Raw genomic sequence first — 25,290 nt, forward strand, 5'->3', positions numbered from 1 at the left:
GAGATTGACATACATACTTCAAGGATCCAGAATGAGTCTAGAAGATGAAATGTAGAAAGTGGAGCAAGTAGTTGACTTACAGTCAACATATGCAACCTAGACACATGGTTACATAGTCCCACAATAAGCACTCCTGATAGTATCATTCTAAGTCTTTTTTCTCTTGTCCATAACCAATCACTGACCAAATCTATGAAATATCTAACACACCAATCCCTTTGTCACTGGTAACACCTAACACAGTACTAGACATATAGTGGGAACTCAGTACTATTTGCTCATTCATTTTAGGTAGACAATTGAAAGAAAGAAAACATGGAGAGAAATTATTGGAGAAAGGCATAAATAAAGGGACAAAAGGCACATTACAGGTAGAATCCACCTCCTAGAAGAAGTGGAAATAGAGAAATCCGCCAATTGGACTTGAGCTAGAAAGAATACAAGGAGTAAAATGGTAATGGAAAAGATGAATTCAGTTCGCTCAAATCTGGGTCAAGTTCAGCAGAAAGCCAGAGCATACGATATGAATAATAGGAAAAAAGGTAATGAGAAACAATTTTAAGAGGTATACTGAGAAAAGGATTACCTATTACAATGTAATGGTTACGGTTTTGAACTTGGAATCAGGAAGATGTGGGTTTAAATCCTGTCTCTCACAATTTTTAGCCATGTGTTCATGGGCAATCACTGAGCCTCAATTTTTTTTCTTCTGTAAAATGGACATGATAATAATACTATCTGGAGAAACTGCTTCACAGCATTATTGTGAGATTTAAATAATATAATTTACATAAAGCATTTTGCAAACTTTAAAGTGCTCTAAAAATGTAAAAAAAATTGCAATGTTAGAGGAAGATATGAGGCTTAATAAAAATAAGGGCTTCTTGTTCAAAATGTTACCAGGAAGGATACTATGATCACTCACCAACCCCCAATGTGAATTAGTGTATCAGATGCTTTCTTCTGGGCAGCCTGAGTGAAATGGATACTGTGTTGATTGACTGACTGTTTGGATGGGGGAAGGGAATAAGGAAGTAAAGAAAAGGAAGTAGAAAGAGGAAATGTGGGGTGCCTTAGGTAGTGTTCTTCATAATTTCACCTTTCTACACAATGCCTGTGAAGGAAGCTGGCACTGAGAGAGCTTTGAATATGTGGGTAGTTGCAGAGACTTTTTCTAGGAAGACATGTTAGAATAGAATTTTCCTGCATTTTATTCTCTATATTTTTACCTGCTGACCTTTGTTTATCAGAAAACCATCAGATCTGGAAGTATCTTTTTCATCTCAGTGAGTCCTAAGTAGGGGAAATCCCAAGAGATTTGGAGAAATGCAGTGTGGCTGAAAGTCATGAGGCACTTTACTCCAAAAATTGTACTGTTTACCAACACATAACAAAATTGGAAATGTATGATCACAAAAGATGATGGGCTAATTACATAACGAGAATAGAGATAGGCAACCCATGTGTTCCATTGGTATAATTGTGATAATTGGGAGAAATGCTCCCAGGATGGTTGGGGAGTCCTCACACGCAGAACTTATGGGACAACGTGGACAGGAGTCACTTAGGATAGGTGGCCATGGATAGGTTGTGAGCTGCAAAGATAGAAGGAATATGCATCTGGAGAAGATAGCAGATCTACTTGAGCTTTTGCCCTCTGGGGTTTTTGAGCTCCACAAGTACACAGTTCCATGTGGTTTGAAAACCCCTCAAAAGTTTATTTCCATATCATAACAATGAAAATATGATATTTGGAGAGAACATAGGATAATCTTGGAAAAAATGTTTTTATGTTAATTCAGATGGAAAAATAAAACAAAATTTTATGTATCCATATATCTATATGTGTATGTATGTTTACCAGCAAAATAACTTGCGTGTAAATTCTCATTTTGCTAAAAGTATTACAATTCAAGAGTTGTCAAATACAAGTCACAAAATCATTTTTAAAGGAGTCAGGCAACATCTATTTATAGTCACATTTCTCATCCAAGATGCTTTGGAATTTCAACTTTTCCAGCAAGTCAGTTCGGTTATGGTACATGAACAAATGCCACACTAAGCTATGATTATTTGAAAAAGTAAGCCTGCTAAAATATGATGGCAAATCGGTAATTCTGTTGAAGAAAATGAATACTTACTGATAGCATTTAAGAATAAAAATTAGTTCATTTTTAGGGTTTTCCCCACTCTTTGTGAACAATAGCAGTTATAAATGATGGGTGCACGATAAGGAATGAAACATTTGGTTCACACATAACTTAAAATGGGATATTGTTGCTAAAATTTTGTTAAGAAAACATGAAGAGCATCTGACACTCAGCAGAGACAGTTAAAATGAGAAAACCGCTTTCTTGAGGAAACAGTGGCGTGAAAGCAGCTGTGATATTGCATGGGCACATTTCTGTGCCTACATTGATTTACACACTTGTTATTGATGTGTGCAAAGATGTTTTCTTGTCACACCACTTGGGGAATCCTTGCAGATCCTAGCACCAAAGTATACATCAGATTTTGTCTTTTATCTGAGTTCTTTCTATGTTTTTAGTACTGAGTGTACTGAGGTATGTTTTCTTTGGTTACTTTAGTTATAAATGTGCAATTAAAAATGCAATATATACATCATTAAAAATCAAATTTCAGTGTCCACTTTTTAGGTAATAAAATTGTAGATTTCTTCAGTAGGGTAGATGGTCATCATTTTCTTACATCAGTCATAAAGCTGTTTTCAATACATAAAACAATGAGCTTATTAGCGCAACTATAGGTTTTTTGATCCAGGATTTTTCCTGTGCTCAGTGGTGATGCGTTTCCTGTTACAGCTATATCTGCTGTTCTCCATGCTTCACAGTAGTTGCTTACCAGTCGAATTCCATTTGTGTTGGAGCCATGCCATATTACCTTCTGAGGCCTATAGGAGAATTTTGTACAGTTATTTCTAGAAATGGTGCTTTATCAGTGAATAGACATCTTGAAGGCTAAGGCAAAGCTATATTAAATTCTCAACTATCCATATGTATGTATGTATATGTATACTCTATACATGTACATATATAATAGATTTCTATGAGGATTAGCAATTTTCAAAAGATTAGCATTTCATCAAATACACAGAACTGAAACCATGTTGAATATACTACATTTTGTTAATCCAAATATAGGCTTCCCAAGAAGAAAGGCTCACCCCCTTAAATGAAGGAAAAATAGTTTTATACAAAAAATGAAATCATTATGTTAAAATATTTAATGTGAAACACTTTTATCAATTCATTTTAAGGTGTTTTAGTCATTTTTAACATCATGGTGCTCTTTGTTTTTGTCACTTTAATTGTCATTGTCATCTATGGTAGTAAGATTATAGACCCACTTGAGTAAAATTTACGAATGAAATGTAATGTACATTAAGACCATCATGGTGATTTTTTTCCCCTTTAATCAAGTCACTTTGAGATCTTACAATGTTTAGCATGGTGCAGAGAAAAGAGATTCAATTTGATAACTGAGGATTTGTGTTCAAATACTGGTTATGCTATTAACTATCCCAAGTAAGCCATTGAATCTCTTTGAGACTCAGTTTCCTCATCTGTAAAATGAGGAAGACCTTCAACCCTATAGTTCAAAATCTACGATTGTCTTTATAAACATCACTTGTCCTTGTACCAGACAAACTCCAAAGTGCTAACTGATACAGCTGTCCAATTGATCGAATGCCAGATAAAATAGCATTTAATGTATTTGTTAGGGCTTCTCAGTATAAAAAGCACTTACCACGATGGGTCTGTCATAACATTCCGGCCATCAAAGGAATATATTGGAACGTGGTTACTGAATTGACCTCCATGGCCAGAAAAAATGGACTCCCAATTATTGAAAAGTACTTCTCCCTGCAGAAATCCAAAGCGATGTTTTAACATTTGGAGCTTAACTTTGAGTTTTAATAGCACGGTATAAGGATTGATTTTCAGAAGCTCTCACGGTACTCTGACTATTACAATGCAGAAGCGCACTATGACCTGTTTCTAGTAAGATTTGGAGTGCTTTAGATCTGAAGGATTCTAGAGGCTCCTGTCTGTCAAAAGCTGTTTCTTTTACCAACCTGTCATGATGTGGCTTCTGGCGCTCCCTGCAAGGCTTATCTCTCTTGCTCGACTCTCCAGAATGCTCTCCCTGCTCAGCTCTGCCCACTGGTTTTCCTGGCTTCCTTTAAGATTCAGCTCAAGTCCTACCTTCTGCAAGGGGCCTTCCCCTCCCTCTGAGATTACCTTCTTCTACTCTGAATACCTCTTGCAGATATACAGTGTTTGTATGCTGTATCCCTCATTAGAACGTGGACTTTTTGAGAGCAGGGGCTGGGTATTTGCCTTTCCCAGCATCTCCAACTGCTTAATTGGCACAAAGTGAGTGTTTAATAGATGTTTGTTGACTGACTGACTAAAAATACACACCTTGTTAGTCACTGACTGTTCACCTAATAGTATATCTTCAGGCAAGAGAATAAAGAATTTCCCTACCCACCCACTTCCTCCCTATTTGTGCAAATTTCTAACTTGTACTAATTGCTAAGCCCTACTTGGTTACTGTTTGTTCCTCTCCGCCCCGCCCCCCCCCCCCCCCCATGGCTCATAGTGACTATAACTAGAAACTGTTTCTATTTTGGCTAGAAACCCTGAGAGTCTTCCCCTCCCAGATGGATTTTTTTTTTTGAACTAGGCAAAAGAGACCATTCTTTGTTTCATTTCTTACCTAGCCTTAATCATTGAATGGGTGTTGCCTCAGTCAAACTGAGACCTGGGAAAGACCTTAGCTTAAAAAGGTCAGGTCTCCCACTGTGTCAGGGGCCATCTCCAGTTGTGCTGATCTGTACCTGGCCACTGGACTCAGATGGCTCTGGAGGAGAGAGTGAGGCTGGTGACTTTAAACAGCCCTGCCTCACTTAAATCCGATTCACTCACATGTCACGGCATCACATCCCTCATGTCATGGTCCTCAGGACAGACAGCAACAACAGTGACATCTTCAGGGCAGAGAATAAGGAGTTCTCCTACCCGTCCACTTCCTCCCTATTTGCGCTAATTTCCTGGATTTTGCTTCTCCATCTAAACTTGATGGGTTTCGCACTCCTTTCCTATAGTACTTAATAATAAGTATGTAGAATTTGAAGTTGACAATTAACTTTCCTTAAGACAGCTTCTTAAGGTAAATAGTCTGTGTTCTTATCCTCAAATCACAGATGAAGAATCAAAGACTCAGAGACGTTGAGGGACATGCCCAGCGTCACATGGCTAATAAACATTATAGCTGAGACTCAAACTCGAGTCAACTAATTCCAAGTCTATCATTCTTCCCATTATTCCACATTCCCTCACCATCCAGGCCTCTTGGCTATTCAGATCCTTGGGATCAAAGACACTGTGGTCTAAAGAAATTCACAGTCCTAGACTCTCTTAACCTGTCCCATCTTGCCCAGGACCTGCTATGATAATTGTCTATCATTTCTACCTGAAATCCCTGCAACTGACATAGTTTCTTTAGGTTGGTTTTCTTTTGAAGCTCACTATTAAAATAAACTTAGGTTACTAGAGATAAGAGTGAGGGGGAAGGACTCTGAGCATCTCCTCTGATTTCCAGCTACTGTTGGGATACACTTTAGTATGGGTTATTTTTTTAAATCGTATTAACACTGTTTTGGTAGGCACAGAGATGATGTGGGATGGGAGAACATTCCAAGACAATTACTTTGCCATAAGTGGCGTAATGCTAAGGGCAAGCTTTGTCATTTTGGTTGTTTTGCTTAGGATAGTGCATTGATAACTAAGGCGGGACTTTCTTACTGTTTTAGAATGATAAATTAATTAAGTCTCTTTGATTGAGTCTGACTAGGTGCAAAGCCCCAGGCCCAAACCTCTAACTACTAAGTGCTAAGTCTATGCGGGCGTGAAGCCCTCAGGGCCCTAAGGGGAGTTGCTAAGACCAGAGCCAATAGTAGGAGCCTAAGTTCTGGGTACTCAGATGATGTTTGATATGGCTAAAGAGTGTATAAAAAGAGAGAACAGAGCTGTTTGCTGGGCCTCTCACTCTTGGAGGAGTGCTGGTGTGGAGACTCTGGGCAGCTGTGGTTAAGAGTCCTCCAGCCTGTGAACCCAGATGTTGATGCCTTTTTGGTAACCATGAATTGTATTTGTTCTGTTTATAATGTATCTTTGTAATTTGTTTGTATTTGCTCTGAAGTTCAGGGTGCTGGTTTTTTCCCCTGAACTATGTGAATGATATTTGTATGTTGGATTGAAATAAGATTGTTAACCCGCTAATGTTACTTTCCTTAGTAAAGCAGATCAAAAGAACTTGTGCTGGCAGCATTCTTGTTGTTGGGCTTGTTTTGGTCTTTCACCCCCCACAGCAGCTGCTAGCTGAATTGTTGCAACAGACAGGAAGGAAGGAAGGAAGGAAGGAAGGAAGGAAGGAAGAAAGGAAGGAAGGAAGGAAGGAAGGAAGGAAGGAAGGAAGGAAGGAAGGAAGGAAGAAAACATTTATGAAGCACTTAACATGTGCTAGGCACAAGGCAGGGCAGTTGGGGTTAAGTGACTTGCCCAAGGTCACACAGCTAGTAAGTGTGTCAAGTGTCTGAGGCTGGATTTGAACTCAGGTCCTTCTGACTCCAGGGCTGGTGCTCTACTCACTGTGCCACCTAGCTGCCCCAATACTTTATAATTTTTACCTCATTTGATCCTCACAGCCCTGTGAGGGTGCTGCTATTATCACCCCCCATTTTACAGTTGAGGAAATTAGGATAGGCAGCGGTTAAGTGACTTGCCCAGGGTCATACAGCTAGTAAGTATATGAGGCCAGATTGAGGCACTGCACCAACTAACTGCCTCTTGGGCCTGGCCCCTTGAACAAAATTCAAGAGTGAACTTGGAAAGGGAATTTCAGGTCATTCCTGTGACTATTCTTTGTATAACTCTTAGGTAGTTGTCTTATTAGGAGTTAGATAACATATATTTTTGTGCCACCAAATGCAGGAAAAATATATTATGCAAATCTGATGTCTAAATTGGAGCTTATCGACCTCCTTGCACCTATACAATAGGGTTAATAGTATTAATTACTAATAATTAATAGTATAGCTAAAGTAGAAGATTTTGTTGTAAATTAATCCATTTAAAATACTTTTTGTTCATTTGAACTTAAAGTTGATTATTGTTCTTGTTAAACGATTTTAAAAAATAAAACCAGAAATTAAAAAAAAAACTGTCTGAGGGGCCACAAATATCTTTTCGGTGAGAGAATGGCTTCTTCTCCTCTTATGTAACCCAATTTAGAGTCAACTTTTACCCCTATACTGGTTGAACCCAGAAAATGGAATACAGTACGGATGGGAAGTACTTCCTGGCAAAAAAAAAAAAAAAAAAAAAACAAAACCCTGAGAACTACTGTTCATAAGATTGCAGATTTAGAGCAAGAAGAGACCTCCGAGATTTTTAAATCCAAACCCCCTATTTTTAATGTAACCCAGGGCTCAATTCCATTTGCATAAGACTCTTCTCGTTGATGGAGGATTCTCTACTCTCCAGACCTGCGTGAAAGTTGCCTTTAAGGTAGCTTCTTCAGGATTCTTTCTCTTCTTTCAGAGACTTTGGAATCTTTTGTGCCTTCTCTCAAAATTGGAAGCTTTATGATTTCTCCTTTCTCAAGCTCTTACCTATTCTGCCCCTCAGAACATCAAAGTCATCATTCCTTACCAATGAGGAGAGTCTTGGGCAAACGGGCTTGAACGCTGAGTGAGAAATAGATGAGGAAACTGAGTCTGAAATAGGTTAAAGGACTTGCCCTGCAGCATATAGCTAATGAGTGTTTGAGATGGATTTGAACTCAATCTTTCTGATTTCCATGTCCAGGGCTCTGCCGCTCCACTCTACTACTTTGCTTCTTGGTTTCTTTGGGAGGCTCTTGAAAAAAATGCCTTTTCTCTGGTTTTTCTCTTTCTTGTGAAACATGTTCACCCACCTGGGCTGTAGCACCCAGGTCACAAGGCTGGGGCTAGTCCTCAGAAAAACTCAAGGAGATGGAAGTGTTGTTGCTTTTTTTACTTTGGTGTGCCACCCCCGAAGGCAGTCAGAGTGTCTGTGATCATGCTTGGAGTGTGAATTTACCCCTTCAAAGATTTTTTTTAACAGTTATTTTGCACAGTTCAAAGAGCTCTAAATTCCCACTCACTCCTACTGAGGTTTAAGGGGCCAATAAGGTGACTGGCCAGGCTCCTCAGACAGGGTCAAAAGGAACAATGACAAAGACTATCTCTAAATTTAAATAAACTCTACCATCTTAAGCACTCTAGCTTACTTTGACTCATTTTACTCTTTCTATTCATTCCTTTGTTCTGAGTTGAATTAAAGGAAGGAGGACTGACTGAAATACCAGACAAACTGGACTTTCAGCTATTCCCTGATTCTGTCCTTCATCATTCCACCTCTGTCTGTACATGTTGTCCAAACTCTATGCCTGCATTACGTGCCCTCTCATATCAAATCCTCTTTCTTTCAAGGGCCACCTCCTCTACAAATCTTTCCTGATTCCCTTGAGGAAAATGATTTCTCCCTTTTTGCATTTTCTTAAAGCACTCTGCCTAGATAGCACTCCTATGATACCTTGTACCATACTTGTGTATGTATCATATTCTTTCCCTCACCACCTTCTAATATATTATAAGCTCCTTGAGGACAGGGGCGCTAAGTTTTTTTTTTCTATCTTCATATTTCTAGCACCTGGCACAAAGAAGGTGTTTGGCAAATGTTGATTGAATTGTCCGATTAAATTTAGGATTTAGGTACAGTGTGAGTGGGGGGTGGGTAGCACAAGAGAGAAAAGAGAAGAAACTCTCTGGGATAGTGGCTTTAGGGTTTAGTAGCAAAGATTTCGTAGAAACAACAGGCAAAACAAGGTTCACTCTTACCTTAAGGTTAACTATTGGCAGGCTGTAGCTGTCTGCTTTTCTTACAATTGTGGACAGATCTTGTAAATGGGATGATAAGAAAGCCCTATAAGTGGACAATAAACCGGCAGCCTGGGCCTGCTGGAAGCACTGGAAATCGGCTCTAATGTCCCCAGAAAATGGCATATTCAAAGCAACGAGGCGAAGCTGAAGAGCCAAAAAGAAATTCAAGTTTAGAGAATACACAGCTGGGCTCTAGTACTGACAGCCACAGTTTTTATTCCTTTAAAAACGAGGGTCAATTTTTTGCTCTTGATTGTGAGACCCGGAACCGACTATATGTATGGGCTGTGGAAACATCAAAGCTAGGTTTCCTTTCAGAATCTTCCCTCTTCACAGCATTTCAGTTCTGACTTATAATATTTTCATTATTTCATTCCAGGCTTTTCACGGCCAAGCCTGGCATTTGCATACAACCAGGGGTGACACTATTTGAATTGATTTCATTTATGTTTTAGCAGAGCTGTAAAAGGGGAGCCATGCTGAATTACTCATTATATTTGTTCTATTGTTGGAAAGGGAATGGAGTTATTTCAAGATGGCAGGGGGAGAAAAGCCATGTCATGGATACAGCAAGCCGACAGTTCTTAAACACACATACTTACTGCTGGTTTCTCATAATTGGCATTTGAAACTGAAATTGGTGGAGGTAGAGGTTGCTGAACCTGCCATTTAAAAGACAGAATTAAATGTGTTTGTATCACCATTTTGTCTTAATTTTTTTTAAAGTTTTATTGATTTTAAAAGCAATTTTACACCAATCATTTCCCCTTTATTCTACTTCTCCATTCCCATTAAGTCAACAGATAATGCTTGACTATGTCTGATAAGTTACCTCATATTCCATATTATTAATAAGAACAGTTATATGACTAGCTCAAGACCCCACAGATGGAGTTGAGATTTGACCCCGTATTTGATCTGTAGAGTTCACATGATTCACGTGATGGCCGTAATGCAGCTACTGTATTTATTTTTGTACACCTAGTGCTGACAATAATATGCATTGGAATCCAGTGGCAAGACATAGGTCAGGATAGCTGGTGATGGTCCTGGATACAGTGGGAGACCTTGGCCTTTTTAAGCTAAGGTCTTTGCCAGGTCTCAGTTTGTCTGAGGCAATGCCCATTCAGTGATTAAGGCCAGGGAAGAATGGAGGCAAGTCTTGCCACTGGACTCCAGTGAGGAGGAGACAGTGAGGCTGATGACTTTGCACAGTTGTGTCTCACTTAAATCCAATTCACCTGCTAGTCAAGACATGACCCTCCTGGTATCATTGGTCCTCTTTGAAAATGAAGATGAATAGCAACAAGTAAGTGTGCATATAACAAATGTATGTTTAATTGAATCAAATAATGCTTTATCAGTCCAGTTTCTCTTCTCCAGATTTGCTCTGCTTTGTTAATGACTTCCTTAGAAGGGAGTATCCAGAACTGAATACAGCAGATATGAGCTGATATATACTTAAGTAAATGAGTGATTGGTCATATAACGTGTATGTTACTTTGGGACACAGTGCTCTCTGGACTCGGCAATTAATATTAAACAATAATAACAGGGAGGGGGGGGTTGTAGAGATTTAAGATAATATAATGTTGGATACGTACTAGGCGCTCAATAAACACCGGATGGACAGATTTATAACCATCTCCAAATAGAACTCACTGGCTTTCCCTAAAAACCTTCCCCTGCTTCCTAATTTCCCTATTACTGTTGCGGAGATATAAAGAAAGGCAAAAAACGTGGTATGTGCCCTCAAGAAACTTGCAATCTAATAAGGGTGCCACCATCCTTCCAGTGAACCGGGCTTGTAGAGCTGATGCCATGGCCAACACCTGACTCACACTCCCTCCACATATCCAATCTGTTGTAAAATCTTGTCATTTCTACCTTAAAGCATCTTCCATATATGTCCTCTACTCATACAACTACCACCCTCGCACAGGTGTTCATCAGCTCCAATGAGGACTACTGTAATAGCCTTCCGATTGGTCACCTCCCTCAAGTTTCTTCCCTTTCCATTCTATCCCCCACTCAGCGGCCAAAGTGATTTTTCTAAATCACAGGTTGGACCACAACATCTCTTCCTGCTCAATAAACTCCAGTGATTCCCTGTTATTCCTAGGATCAAATAAAAATATTGTTTGGCACAAGCTGGTTCCTTTTTATCTGTCCACTCCTTCATTTTATACCCTTCTACTTACTCTACAACACAGTTATCCTGACTGCTTACTGCTTCGCACACACAATTTCATATTTTGATTCTATTCGTTTGTATTAGCGACTCTCCATGCTTGGAATGCTATCCCTCCTCACCTCCCATCTCTTAGCTTCCCTGGTTTCCTTTACAACTTAGCTCAAATAGCACCTTCTTCAGAAAGCTTTTCCTGGTCCCTTCTATACCTGCTCCCCTCCCTCCCCGCAGCCCGATTCCCTCTGAGGTTATCTTCTAGTTTTACGTTATATATCTTGTATGTACAAAGTCATCTGAATATCGTCCGCCTCATTAGATTACAGGCTCATCGAAGGCACAAACATCTTTTTTTTTGGCCTTTATTTGTATCTTCACAATTAACATAATATCTGGTACCTATTAAGTGCTTCATAAATGCTTTACTATCAATGAAAAGAGATGATGTGTATAAATCATTTTGTAAACCAAAGCACTACAAAAATATGAGTTATCATGGAGATGAAGAGGAATATAAAACTTTCCTTATTTGGAAGGAGTGTAGTGAATTATGATGAGGCTATGAGAGGCAGCATTGGTGTGGAGGTTAAAGGGCCTGTCCTGAAGTCAAAAAGGCTTGGATTCAAGCCCTGCCACTGATATTTATTTGCTGTGTAACCATGGCAAGTAACTTAATTTTTCAGAGCCCCAAACAGTACTGTAAGTTACAGACAAGTTGCTGTTTTAAATTGGTAGAGTGAGGTTTCCATACCAGAAGCTTTCTACACCAGTGAAATGACAAATACAGATACTGCCCCTCCCTAAAACAGATAAACAAGTAACTACATATAGTGGAAAGAACATCAGATTTGGAGTCAGAAATTGGTGCTGTTGTTCAGTCATTTTCAGTCATGTCTGACTCTTCATGACCCCATTTGGGGTCTTCTTGGCAAAGATACAAGAGTAGTTTGCCATTTCTTTCCCCAACTCATTTTTACCGATGAGGAAACTGAGGCAAACAGGGTTAAGTGAAATTTCCCAGGATCACCCATCTAGTAAGTGTCTGAGGCCACATTTGAACTCAGGAAGATGAGTCTTCCTACTTCCAGGCTTGGCTCTCTATCCACTGCACCACCTAGCTTGGACTCTGTCTACTGCCACTCTCTCTACAACCTTGGGCAAGAAATTTTTATTTTTTTGAGTCTCACCTCCCTTATCTGTAAAACGAAGGGATTGGATTAGATGATCTCTTAGGTCCCTTTTAGTTCTAATATTGTTCCTTCAAAGTTCCAGTTCTAGGTGGTTTGATGGACTTTCAACTGTCCATGGCACATCTAATTCAATTATTTTCATCTATATTCTGGTCCGTGTTCTGCATAATCAAATAAGCCATAAAGTAAGCCATATAACTGGAAAGACTGCAATATGGTGACTCAGTGTTTATCTATCTGTATCCATATCTAGACTTATGTCTGTTTTACTACCAACTATTTATACTTACATTGCTGGAAAATGCAGGAGGTGGTGGGCTATCAGCAGGAATGGGAATAAGATCTCCAAGCTGAAATATAAAATGATGAAGAAAATAAGCACAAAATGAAAACTATACATACACGTGCACATATACGACAGGGATAGGGAACTGCGATTTCACTGGTATAGGCAAATTCTAGGTGAGGAAATCCTTCTAACAAGTCAAATTGGCCCTATCTCTTCAATAGACAGCCCTGGTGCATTGCTGAGGGTACTCAAATATTAAATCATTTCCATCACGTAGCTATTATATGTCAGAAGCAGGATGTGAACCCAAGTCCTCTTCACATCAAGGCTGGCTCTCTATCCACAAGACTATTCTACCTTTCTATTAAAAATGTTGTAAATAAAATTCACAGGACCAAGGTTTTCCTTTTAGATTATAGGTATTGTAACTATGTCATTGAAAGGAAAAGGGAAAGTGTAAACATAATTACCTGCAATTTTTTCCATCCATTTCTTACACGTATAAAAAATTCTGTACTTTCACTTAAATAGATGAGTGTGCCTTCTATCACCAAATGAGCATTTTGCATCATACTTTCAATATTTCCAAATGTTGTCACCTGTAGGACATTAAAAGAAAACATGTCAAACAGTAACAACCACATTCTTCTATAAAATTTGAGAGTGTGTATGAAGGAATGAATAAACGAAACAAGCATTTATAAGCATTCGCTATGTTGGAGTTCACATTGTAACGTCAGAGATAGCACATATGGAAGGTTTCAGCTGTGAGGCTTATGGAAAGGTCCTACGGTCCTTTGGGTGCAGCAGCAAAGGAGGTGTTAGTGCCTGTTCCTTAATGTCATTTCCACTAATAAAATTTCATTAATTTCTGATATTTTATATAAAAGTATTAGACTTTAGTGGTAGATTTTTATTTCTACTCCAGAGATATTGAGGTACTATGTAATTATTAAGCTCTATGAACAAGGTTACTACTGAAGAGTTCTAAACACATTAAAGTTGAAATTGGTGAGAATATCACCAGGGAAATGCAACAGAGGAGAAAAACACAAAGAAATATGAAAAGAAAAATATAGTTATGGATATATGCCTAGAAAAGGCCTATAGTAGGGAAAAGAGCGGAAGGTATTTAAATACTAATTCTCAAAGTCCTAGAAACTGTTGCTATCTATCCTGGAGGAAGCAGTTTAAAGTCAGTCATTATGCTTCCTAGGCACATTATCTGTAGTTACCTGCCGTTCTTGGTCGTATACTTTCCAGGGATGTACACATTGATAATGAGGTTGATGCGCACATTGCCAGAGCTAGCTCAGTGTTTGGGAGGCTCCAGATGAAAGTATGGTAGAGAAGAGGTTAATATTAGACTGACTATCAAACTGAAGGTCTACAGAGCCACGGTGCTGACCTCATTGTTGTATGCCTGTGAAACCTGGACAGTCTACCAGTGCCATGCCAGGAAACTGAATCCCTTCCATTTGAATTGTCTTGGGAAGATTCTGAAAATCACCTGGCAGGATAAGGTACCAGGCTCTGAGGTCCTTACTTGAACTAAACTGCCAAGCATTCAAACTCTGCTTCATAGAGTGCAACTCTGATGGGCTGGCCATGTTGTTCGGTACATCTGCCTAAAAAACTATTTTATGGAGAACTCACACAGGGTAAGTGTTCACATGGTGGTCAGAAGAAGCAATACAAGGATACTCTCAAGGTCTCTCTTAAGAACTTTGGAATTGATTGTGTGACATGGGAAAGACTGGCACAGGACCACTCAGCATGGGGTTCCCACATCAGAGAAGACGCTGTGCTCTATGAGCAAAGCAGATTTAAAACAACTCAAAGGACATGCAGGATGCACAAGTTTAGAGTATCCATCCCAAATGTTCCCAGGGACTATTTTTGTCTGACCTGTGGAAGAGCATTCTGAGCTCATATTGGTTTGATCAGCCACAGTCAGACACACTGAAACTTGACTCTAGCATAGTGATGTCATTTTGGTCCCCTTGGAGAACAAAGGACAACAACCAATTTTTTTCTGGCCTAAGGCCTACAATGAGAGGTAAAGGCTACAAGAACCTTAGATAAGGAAAGGACCTTCTTATAACTTTTCACCCTGTACAGGAATTCTGATGCCTATTACGGGATCTCTTTTCTGAGTCACCCACTTGGTATTTCTCCCTCTCCCCTAAAATAATTTGTATTAATTTACCTCTACATGTGTATATACTAACTAACCACCTCCCTCCCCGCCATGTAAGTTCTTAGAGTGAAGGGACTGGCTTTTTTGGTGTGGGGGAGGGGGTGGCTTCACATCCTTAGCAGTAGAAGAATACGTGGTGCGTAGTAGGTAAATGCTGAATTGAGTAGAATTTTTGGAAAGGACATTGAAGCTTTTAAATTCAGCTCTGCTGATAACCAGTTAAGTGAATGATTTAACCTCCCTTTTATTTACTCATATGCAAAATGGTGACAGAATTGCCTGCTTTCCCTACTCCATAAGACTATTTATTACATGGATCAAAGGAGATATTATAGCACCATAAAAATATGAGGTATGATGATGCTAATGATGAGAAGGATGTTTCATAGAAACAGGTTTGGGTGGGAGAGCAAGCAATTTTCACAGATTATTGAGTGGGAGAAAACGAAGCAAACCCTGCAAAGTTGGGGCTGGGACATGAAGAATTCTGTGGATAGTTAGAAGACAGTGACCCATAGCTCTCCCTTAGACTAAATTAACAGAAATATAATGTCTCTGTCACATTGGACCTTGTATTGGATAGATACCCCTTCTGGGCTACTGTTTCCACTTTAATTATAAGCAGGACTTTAACGCGCTGGATTGGATCCAGAGAAGGAGGATCAGTACGGTAAAATATAGAGAACACATGCCGTGTAAGATAGCTGAAGGAAGTAGGGACGTTGGGTCTGGAGAAGAAAAGACGTAGGGGGAATATGACTGCTGCCTTTATAGGGAGGAGCTTCAGCCTTTTTTTGCGACAGAGGACAAAGTCAAGAGCAACATTGAAGCAAATTTCAGTTCAATGTAAGGAATAATTCTCCAGGAATAAAAGCTGTCCGACAATAGTGCCGTCTGCCTTCTGAAACTAGTGACAAACCTGCTGTTGGAAGGTCTTAAGCACAGGGATGTTATCAAGGGGATGTGCGTCTGGTAGAAAGTTAGACTGCATGGATAAGGACATTTCCGACTTTGCCAATTTATGATTCTAAAATAAAAAAATGACGATTCTCCTCTTTTTCCATTCAGTGTTTTTCCTTCCTTGTCTCTTGGTTGATTGGGTTGCCAAGCCCTTTTCCTTCCTCTATTTCCTCATGATGTGATGTTTCAATAGGATTCAAGTATACCTTTTCATATTATTTTACATATTCGATGAAGTTTTATGTTTCCTGTTCTAAATTTAGAATAGTCATTACATTGAAGCTTTTTTATTTTTCTCCAATTGTGTTTGCTGTTCCCTCCAAAATATCTGTAAGCAAATTAAGTTGTAAAATCCTTATTAAATTTTTACTGTGAGACACTGATTCTTCAACAGAAAAAAGTTTGTTTGCTCCTAATTTGTACAGAAAATATAGGAAAGATGTATTTAACTTAGAGATCGGGTTTCAGATCATAGAATCATAGTTTTGGAGCTGCAAGAATTTATTTTATCCAATCCTCTCATCTTATTGATGAGGAAAATGAGGCCTACAAAGGAGAAATGATTGTGCTCCAGTTAACACAGGTAGCAAGTTAGCAGAACTGGCATTTAAATCCCGGGCCTCTGATTCCAAATGCAGGGTTTTTTTCCATGCTATCTCCCAAGACTTAAGCTTATAGAATAGCAGTGATTCAAAAGTTAAAAAAAAGCCATTATCTCTGGCAGCAAAGAAAGTATGCCTGAGCAGCAAGGCAACTTGAAACTAGTCAAGAAGAGCCAAAGACCTGATGAATCCATCTGACATTTTTTTTGTTGACCTCGAGGAAGGATACATCACTGCAGTGATGGCTGTGAAAGTCAAGCCTCTGACTCCCCAAAGGCCCAAACCAAACCAAAACAACAATAGAAACCTGACTGTCCTTCCCCGAAAAATATCATAGAATGAAACAAAAATAAAAAAAAGGAGATAGAAAAGTCAAGCAAGAAGAAAAATAGAAAATCAGAGAGGAAATTGTGCGCCAAATACCAGAAGCCCCACACAGCAGAAGCCTGGGCAAAGATTAGAAATGGGAATTGAGGCAGCAGGCGTTCTGACAGCAGAGGAAAGAGGAAGCTGTGAGATAGATTTTTTTTTTTAAAAGCTAAAACAGCTCGGCAGTAAATGTATGGGCAACTACCTGAATACACCTAAGTAATCTCTAAGGATATCACTGTGCCACACTAAAGAACAGCTCTGCAGCATGTGGGGATGGAGGCTTTTAGTGCAGCGCACTCACATCTTATTCAGTGCACTAGTATTAGAGAGCAGCATTTCGTTCTGGTGGTACCTCGCTGAAGTCATGCCAAACAGGCTAGTACAATGATTCTCCAGGGTTCAAGGGCATTCACTGAAATGTTGAGATCACGTTCCTGTAGCTCGTCAAAATGTATGTATATGAAACATGCGACAGAATGTATCTACAAACCCAAACCTGTCAATTACTGGAAGCCGTGTAACTGATCTAGTGAAAAGCGAAGGGAAGCAGCTTAAGAAAGCTTTTCGAAAACTTAAAAGATAATGGAGATCTATACATGGCTTCAAAACGGCGAGCAGAAAACATTGTACTGAATCAGCACAACATTGCTTCATTTATACTACGGCATCTTGGGACAGGATAGTTGGTTCAGAAATGAAATGGGACCTTGAAGAGCATTGAGTCCAACCCTTCTCATCTTATGGGTGAGGAAACTGAGGAGGCTGAGACAATTTAAGTGACTTGTCCAGGGTCACATAGTGTCTATGGTAGGATTTGAATTTGGGTCTTACTGACTGCAAGCCCAACACTGGTGTTCCATTAAATGGTCTGGCTGCCTCTTACAAGAATTCTTGGACAAATTCTCTACTGATTCTGCTGGGCAGGGAAGCAATCTATTAGAGTACCCAGACCAGATTTTATTTGCATTGTTCTATCAAAAGATCCGAGGGCAACTCTATGGCCAGCCCCATCCAAATTGAGAAAGCAAAAGACGGCAATAAGCAAAATGTAGGACTGAGCCATGTGTATTTTTGGAAGGGTGGCTTTGCCACTTCAAAGTGAGGTGGCGCTGGAAAGCAATCAACCAATCCCCAAACTTCAGGATAATGCTGTGGCTTTTAAAGAGAACTCATTTGGGAACAAAGTTTATCTCTGAACACTTTTATAATGCTGATGAAACTGGTCTCATCTCGTAATGTTTCTCCCATTACAAGTGCTCCTCCTGAGTTTAATAAACCAAGTGAGAACAAATCAGCTGTTCTGTATGCAACAGATGTTCCTAAAGTGATTAGAAAGTTTCAATGTCCTAGAGCTTTTAAAGTTCCACATGTTTACCTCTTGCTCTTACATAGTTTCTCCATAGTTTTTTCATTTTTGGAGGCCTCATGATCATTTCAGGCTTATATGACCCCAAGGGCTTGCCAAAAGACAGACTGGGAAGCCATTTTATTAAGCTCGTCTGTGGAAGGTAGGATTAGTGGCTGGTAATTAACAGCAGGGCAGTTAGGGGACACTGGATAAAGTGCAGGTCCTGAAGTCAGAAAGACCCCTCTTCCTGAGTTCAAATCTGACCCCAGACACTTTTTAGCTGAGTGATGCTGAGCAAGTCACTCAACCCTGTTTGCCTCAGTTTTCCTCATCTGTAAAATGATCTGGAGAAGGAAATGGCAAACTCCTCCAGTATCTTTGCCAAGAAAACCCCAAATGGGGTTTGGATGGGACTGAATAACAACAAATTAACAGCAGGAGGCAGTGTGATAGAGTGAAAGATTGGCTCTAGTCTCAGAGTAGCTGGGTTCAAATCCTGCAGCTGATGCTACCTGTGTGACTTTAGACAAGTACTGAATCCCCCTAAGTCTCATAAACAATGAGGGATTAGACTCAATGACCTCTGAGGCATCTTTCAGCTGTAGAATGACGGCTGCATTTTTGCTGTCTTCCCATATCCCAGTGTTACTGAGCTCCTTGAGGGCATGGATTGGTTTTTTGCCATTCTTTGTCTCTCTGGCACTTAGCAAGCCCATAATAAATGCTTGTTGGCTGACTGACTGAATGTTTCTACTTGTGACCCAGAGTGTTACATGAAACATCATAATAAAAATCAGTTCTTTACGAAACTGATTTATTACACGGACAGTACTCAGAAATTTTAATCTCATTATAGCATTTAAGGTATAATTTTTGATGTTTGTGTCTGGAATTATGTTAAAAACAGAACATTAAAGAGATCTCACGTAAATTGAGACCCGGAGAAGTACCATAAAGAATACATAGGTTTGGAACTATGCTCTCCTTAAGAATCTTAGAAAAAATTCTTGAAATGGTAAGTCATATTCCTTCAGAATCTGTCAGCAAAGTTGACACAAATGCGGCATAAAGGTGGACATAAACTGATAAGAAGAAGCCTATGATCAACAATGTTGGTGATGCAGAAATCATAATGTTTTCTATGTTGCCACAAAGCTGAAGGACATGGATAGCAACATCAAAGGAGAAGCTTTTCTGCATAGAGAGAAAAGATTACTTGGGAAAGGCTGCTTCAGCCTGTGAGCCTATCATAAAGGCAAAAGAACCTTGAGAAGCAGTATAGCAGTTAGAACAAGAAACTAGGAGTCAGAAGGCCCGGATTCACCCTCTGGCCTCATTTACTAGCTTTGGATCTTTGGACAGGTCACCCAACCGCAATGATCCTCACTCTCAATGTCTGAGAAATGACAATAAAAATACTTTTTCCTGTCTTCTCCACAGAATCAAATGAAATAATCTAGACAAAACTGTGTGGTAATTGCAAATATCTATTAAAATAATTGTTCATTGTGGATAAAAGACCAAATCCTTCTTTTTGTTATTGAGTTTAATGTAATTCTTTCCACAGGCTATTTCAGTGGAGGCCTGTTTTAATTTTTTGCTTATACTGTGCTTAAATGGAAATTCCAGCACTGTATTAATTGAAATAATATTCTACTACAACATGAAAATGTATAAGCCTCATGGGTTTATAGCAACAGAGTGATACCATGGTACATGGTATAGTGCAAAAAATACTGGCTTTAGAGTCAAAAGACCTGGGTTCAAAACCTGTCTCAGCCACATACTAGCTGTGTTTCCCTGGGCAAATAAATTCATCCTACTTTTCTCATCTTTAAGATGAGGGAGGCCTCTAGCTCTAAATCTATGACTTTATGAGCTGTTTGGACCTTAGTTTTCTCATCTGTAAAATGAGAGGGTTGGTGCATAAAAGGATTTGTTCTGTGAAGTTTGGATTTAGTCAAACGCCCTCACTTGAGGACCTAGAGGGCCACATGTGGCCTTGGGGCCACAGGTTCTCCACCCCTGGATTAGACAGATCACCTTTAAGTTCTAAATATATAATCTTGTTTGTTACCAGGAGAAGTCCATTCTCTTCTTCCTCTCCCTCTCTCTCTCTCGGCAACTTCTGGTTGGCGATATAAAGATGGCCAGGTTTAAGAACCATACCATCCATAACCAATCACAAAAATGAAACAGAAATGGCAGCAAAAAACCTGTATCACATAAACACAAGTCCCTGAAAAGGGTTGGCCCCAGGTTTCTAAGGTACATGCACATCGCCAAGAAGTACAACAAGAAGGGGCCGAAGAAGAATGAGGCCAGCAATGCCAAAGCCGTCAAGGCCCAAGCAGATGCCATGAAGTCCCTGAAGACCAATGCCTCTAAGGCCAAATTCCTTAGGACCAAGATCCCCAAGGCCACCAAGTATCCAGTCTCTAGGACTGGCACCAAATACCTTAACCCTCGTATCATGAAGCCCAACTATAAGGTCACCAGAACCACTGACCCCAAGGCTGCCAAGCCCACTGACTCCAAGGTCATGAAGTCTGACACCAAGATCACAAGTCTGGTTCTAAGGTCATGAAGCCCAGAGATTGCAAGGCTGCTAAGACTACTGATCTCAAGCCTGCCAAGTCCTCCAGCCCTAAGGGTGCAAATCCAAGGATGCTCTAATTCCAAATCTTCAAAACAGAAGCTTCAGGATGGAATGACTTATTTAAACCGCAAACTATCCTTTTTTCTCAGGCAGTGTATGATTATTCACTATTTTCTACAAATAAAGGGTATGGTGAGTCATTTAAAAAAAAAAGAAGTTCATCATCTCCAGAAATCAATGAAATAGCCAGGAAATAAGTCATGGTCATGGGAAGACAACTTTAGAACTCTGGGAACTTCTGGTCATTTTCTCATCAAGTGGAGGCATATTTTTGACATTCTTCAATAGAAATCGTTCTCAATGTAGACCCACTGACAAAAAATACAGTTTTTCTCTTTGATTGCATAAATGTTAACTGACCAGGTTTCTCGATCCTGGACGTCCTGGCTGGCCTGGAGGACCAGGTGGGCCTGGAAGTGCCACAGCTGAAATGAAACAGAAAGATTATGTTACATTTCTTCCTTCCTTCCTTCCTTCCTTCCTTCCTTCCTTCCTTCCTTCCTTCCTTCCTTCCTTCCTTCCTTCCCTTCTCTCTCTCTTTCTTTCTCTCTCTTTCTTTCTCTTTCTTCTTCTTCTTCTTCTTCTTCTTCTTCTTCTTCTTCTTCTTCTTCTTCTTCTTCTTCTTCTTCTTCTTCTTCTTCTTCTTTTCTCTCTCTCTCTCTCTCTCTCTCTCTCTCTCTCTCTCCCTCTCTCTCTCTCTCTCCCTCTCTCTCTCCTTTCCCTCCCCTGCCCCCAGTTTAATTTATCCCCCATTTAATTTAATTGGCTGAGCCTCATGGGATTGACATTTGTCACATTCTAACTGAGCATGCTCCATAAGATACAACTATCCCACCAACATTCTGCCAGTTTTTCCCCCATCAACTCCTTGGAGGGAAACAAGAACAGCACACAGAAAAAGGTCTTAACGGACTATCCCAAATTAAATCACAAACATTCAGAAAAATGATTTTCTGGATAATTGTCAATGGGACTTTGAGAAGAGCAACTTGTCAGTGCTGTTAGGACTTTCTTATACAACATACTAATGGGCCTGTTAAATCTGTGATGAGTAGAATGTAAGGACTTGAGGCCAGGTCAAATAAATCATCTGAAGGAACTGAGAATGTTTAGTCTGAAGAAGAGAACACCGACGGGGAAAATGACTACTGTCTTTAAATTTGTGAAGGGCTGTTACATGGAAGAAGGATTAAAGTCAGCAAGCATTCATTAAGTGCTTGCTATGGGCCAGGCACAGGACTAAACACCAGAGATACAAAGATGAAGAGAACAGCAAAAACACAGTTCCTGCCCTTAAGGAGCTCACATTCTAATGGAGGACAACATATGTGAACAACTATATACCTACAAGGCATACAAAGGCGAAACGATTCTGTGTGCCTCCTCCTCTGACTGGTGAGTCATTCCTCAAAACCTCCATTTGAGGAAGTCCCTGGCCTGGTGTTTACTTCTAACCTGGCTCAGAAACTGACTGCAGAATAATTCTCCGTCTTGTTCACATACTTCCCCTCCTAGTGTTTCCTTATTTGAATGTAAAGCCCCTTGAGAGCAGAGGCCATCTTTATTGCTTGTGCTGTATTCTCAGTACTTGGCGCAGGGCCTAGAACATAGTAAGTGCTTAATAAATGCTCTCTCTCAGTCTCTCTGTCTGTCTGTCTCTCTGTTTCTGTCTCTCTCTGCTCTCTGTATTTCTCTCTGTCTGTCTCTCCATCAGAACATAGAACAAGAACCAGTGGATAGAAATTTCAGTGGCAGAGACAGAATATACGAAAAAAAAATCCTTGCAGTTAGACCTAGTTAAAAAAAAAGAACAGATTGCCTTGGGAGGCAAAGAGTTCCCTGTCACTAGTAGTTTTCAAGTGGAGGCTGGAGGACAAGTTATTGGGGATATGTACATGCCTTATAGCCATATAATATAAATACAAAGTGAGTTGGGGAGATAGGCAAGAGCAGCTGGGGGTATCAGGAAAGGCTTGATTATAAGGTGTCATTTAAACTGAATTCTGAAGGAGACAAAGGATTCTAAGAGTTAGAGGTGAAGAGGTAAAGCACCCCAGGCATGCAGGAGGAAAGCTAGTGTGAAAGCATGGAGATAGGACAGAGTGTGTCACACGTGAGGAACAGCCAGAAGTGTGGCTGGCTGGGAATGGTGTGGAGGAGATTCTGAGCTCCTACTGAATGGCCCATGCCACGACTACTTCTCTTTCCTTTTCATCTATCATTGTCTCCCTGAAACCCATCGAAACAATCTGTAGTTTCCTCCCTGTTATTAATGAGGCATCTACAGAGCAAGGAAAGCTGGCAGGTAAAAGGAAGGAGAAGTGTGGCTATCATAGAAAGGCTGTCAGATTGCTTCCTTTACACTTCTCTGGCTCCTGGCTTCTGTTCCTTTGGAAAAAAATGTGAAGTAGGGTTTGGGACACCAAAAGCTCCTAGTTTGATTAGTTAGGGGGATAGACAGAGAACTTTCAACTGAAAGGACGCACCACGATGTCTGTAGTTGCAACAGAGGTAAGGAAAACTCACATTTAGGGCAGATGCCATTTTTTTAAAAGGCGTGGTTTGTTTGTAAATTTTTTTTGTAAATAAACACTGGTCTCTTGGCAGGAACCCCTTTGTACATATTTTCCTAGGCTAACACTGCTTGGGCATAATACTGAAGACTCTCACGGATATGAAAAGGGGAACTGGGTGTTGAGGAAGAGAAGGGGAAGACAGTAAACACATCCTGCCTGCTGGCACCCTGAATTTTGCCTAGTGTTTGGGTTCATGGAAAAATAGAAGTGTAATCACATGAACTCATCTTTTTCTCAAGAAGCTGTGGTCTAATCTTATGGGATTGTTTATTGTCACCACCATCCTGCTAATACTCCAGATTTACAATGTCAGTGTTTCCCTGGACTTGCCACTGTCCCTTTCCCTCTCATATCCAATCAGCTACCGAACAGTGTTGTTGCTATCTCCACACCATCCCTTGCATCCTCCCCTTTCTCTCCACTCAATTCAGTCACCATTCTAATTCAGGTTCTCACCTAGACTATTATGGTGCCCTTCTAATTGGCCCGCCTTTCTTTGCTCCAATACATCCTCTACCCAATTGCTAACATGATTTTCCTAAAACATAGGTCGCTGCACTGTTCAATAAACTCCAGAAGCTCTCAAGTATCTCCAGGATCAAATATTTTCTTATGCATTCAGTTTATAAAGCCCTTCACAATGTGACCTCAACCTACCTTTCCAACTTTGTCATACACATCCTTCCCCTTCTTCAATTCTATAGTCCATCCAGACTTCTTGTTGCTCGCATCTGACATGCCCTCTCTGATTTCCATCCTTTCTCACTAGCTTTCCTCCTCCATGCCTGGAGTGCATCCCCTTCTCACCTGTGACTCTTAGAACCCTTTGTCTCCTTCAGAATTCAGTTTAAACACCACTTTCATCTCAAGCCTTTTCTGACCCTCCCAGCTGTTAGTGTCCCTCTACCCAAGCTCATTCTGAATTTCTTATATTTCTATGTGACCCTGGACAAGCCACCTAGATCTCCCTCATCCTTAGTTTTCTTATTGGCAAGAGCACCTACCTCACAGGATTGTTGTCAGAATCAAATGAGATAACATATATAAAGCACTTTGAAAACATTAACATGCTATGTAAATGCTAGTTATAATAATTATTATTTTAATATATGTATATCTCCTCCAATAGTTGCAAGCTCCTTGAATGCAGGGACTATTTAATTTTGGTCTTTTATTCCCGGAACCTAGCATAGTGCCCGGCATATAGCAGGGTATTTTTGTTTTTTTTTTTTGTTTGTTTTTGGAGGCAACTGGGGTTAAGTGATTTGCCTAAGGTCACTTAGCTAGTAAGTGTCTGAGGTCCTAGTTGAACTTGGGTCCTTCTGACTCTAGGACCAGTACTCTATCCACTGCACTACCTAGCTGCCCATAATAGACTCTTAATAAATGATTGATTGATTGGTATTAGAAATTCAAAAACCAATCTGTTCTTTAAAGTCCCTTCTAACTCTAGAAATAGAAATTTCAGTGGCATAGACAGAATATAAGAAAAAAAACTCTAAGATTCTTTTAGCCTATAAAGTTGTGGAAGTGTTCATTGAGCACCTACTCTGTGCAGGATACTGTGCTGTGAGGATACACAAGGAAATATAACCAATAACCTTTACTTTGTGAGAAGCAATTAGGAGAGCCTAAGTAATGTAGTGTGTAGAGAGCTGCCCTGGGAGTCATAAAGGACATGGATTCAAGTCATTCCTCTGATACATATTGAAAGACTCTGAGCAAGTCCTCCCAGTGCCCCTTGCGCAACACTCTAAAGGAGAGCAGGCACCCTTCTTCACTGGTATATTCCTTACTAGGAATAACTGATACCAAAGAAATCATAGGTCCAGTCCCCCACCTCCTCCAAAAAAAATATTCTCATTTGGGGAAAGAAGTTGTAAGTGCTTGAAACAATTGGATAATAAGTGAATG

General features: G+C 40.0%; 1 protein-coding gene across 1 annotated transcript in view; it reads right to left on the minus strand.

Annotated features, from left to right (window-relative positions):
- Nucleotides 1-1,694: 1,694 nt before the first annotated feature.
- COL15A1 (collagen type XV alpha 1 chain) overlaps nucleotides 1,695-25,290 on the minus strand; it is a 196,740-nt gene continuing 173,144 nt past the window's right edge. The window contains exons 33-39 of the mRNA XM_036737445.1: nucleotides 21,161-21,225; nucleotides 13,130-13,258; nucleotides 12,661-12,720; nucleotides 9,595-9,654; nucleotides 8,951-9,136; nucleotides 3,769-3,884; nucleotides 1,695-2,911 (exon numbers count right to left, since the gene is read on the minus strand). Coding sequence (XP_036593340.1) covers nucleotides 2,698-2,911; nucleotides 3,769-3,884; nucleotides 8,951-9,136; nucleotides 9,595-9,654; nucleotides 12,661-12,720; nucleotides 13,130-13,258; nucleotides 21,161-21,225 — 830 coding nt within the window. The 3' untranslated portion in view covers nucleotides 1,695-2,697. The remainder of the gene's footprint in view (nucleotides 2,912-3,768; nucleotides 3,885-8,950; nucleotides 9,137-9,594; nucleotides 9,655-12,660; nucleotides 12,721-13,129; nucleotides 13,259-21,160; nucleotides 21,226-25,290) is intronic.

This window comes from Trichosurus vulpecula, chromosome 9, assembly GCF_011100635.1.
Source record: "Trichosurus vulpecula isolate mTriVul1 chromosome 9, mTriVul1.pri, whole genome shotgun sequence".
NCBI lineage: Eukaryota > Metazoa > Chordata > Mammalia > Diprotodontia > Phalangeridae > Trichosurus > Trichosurus vulpecula.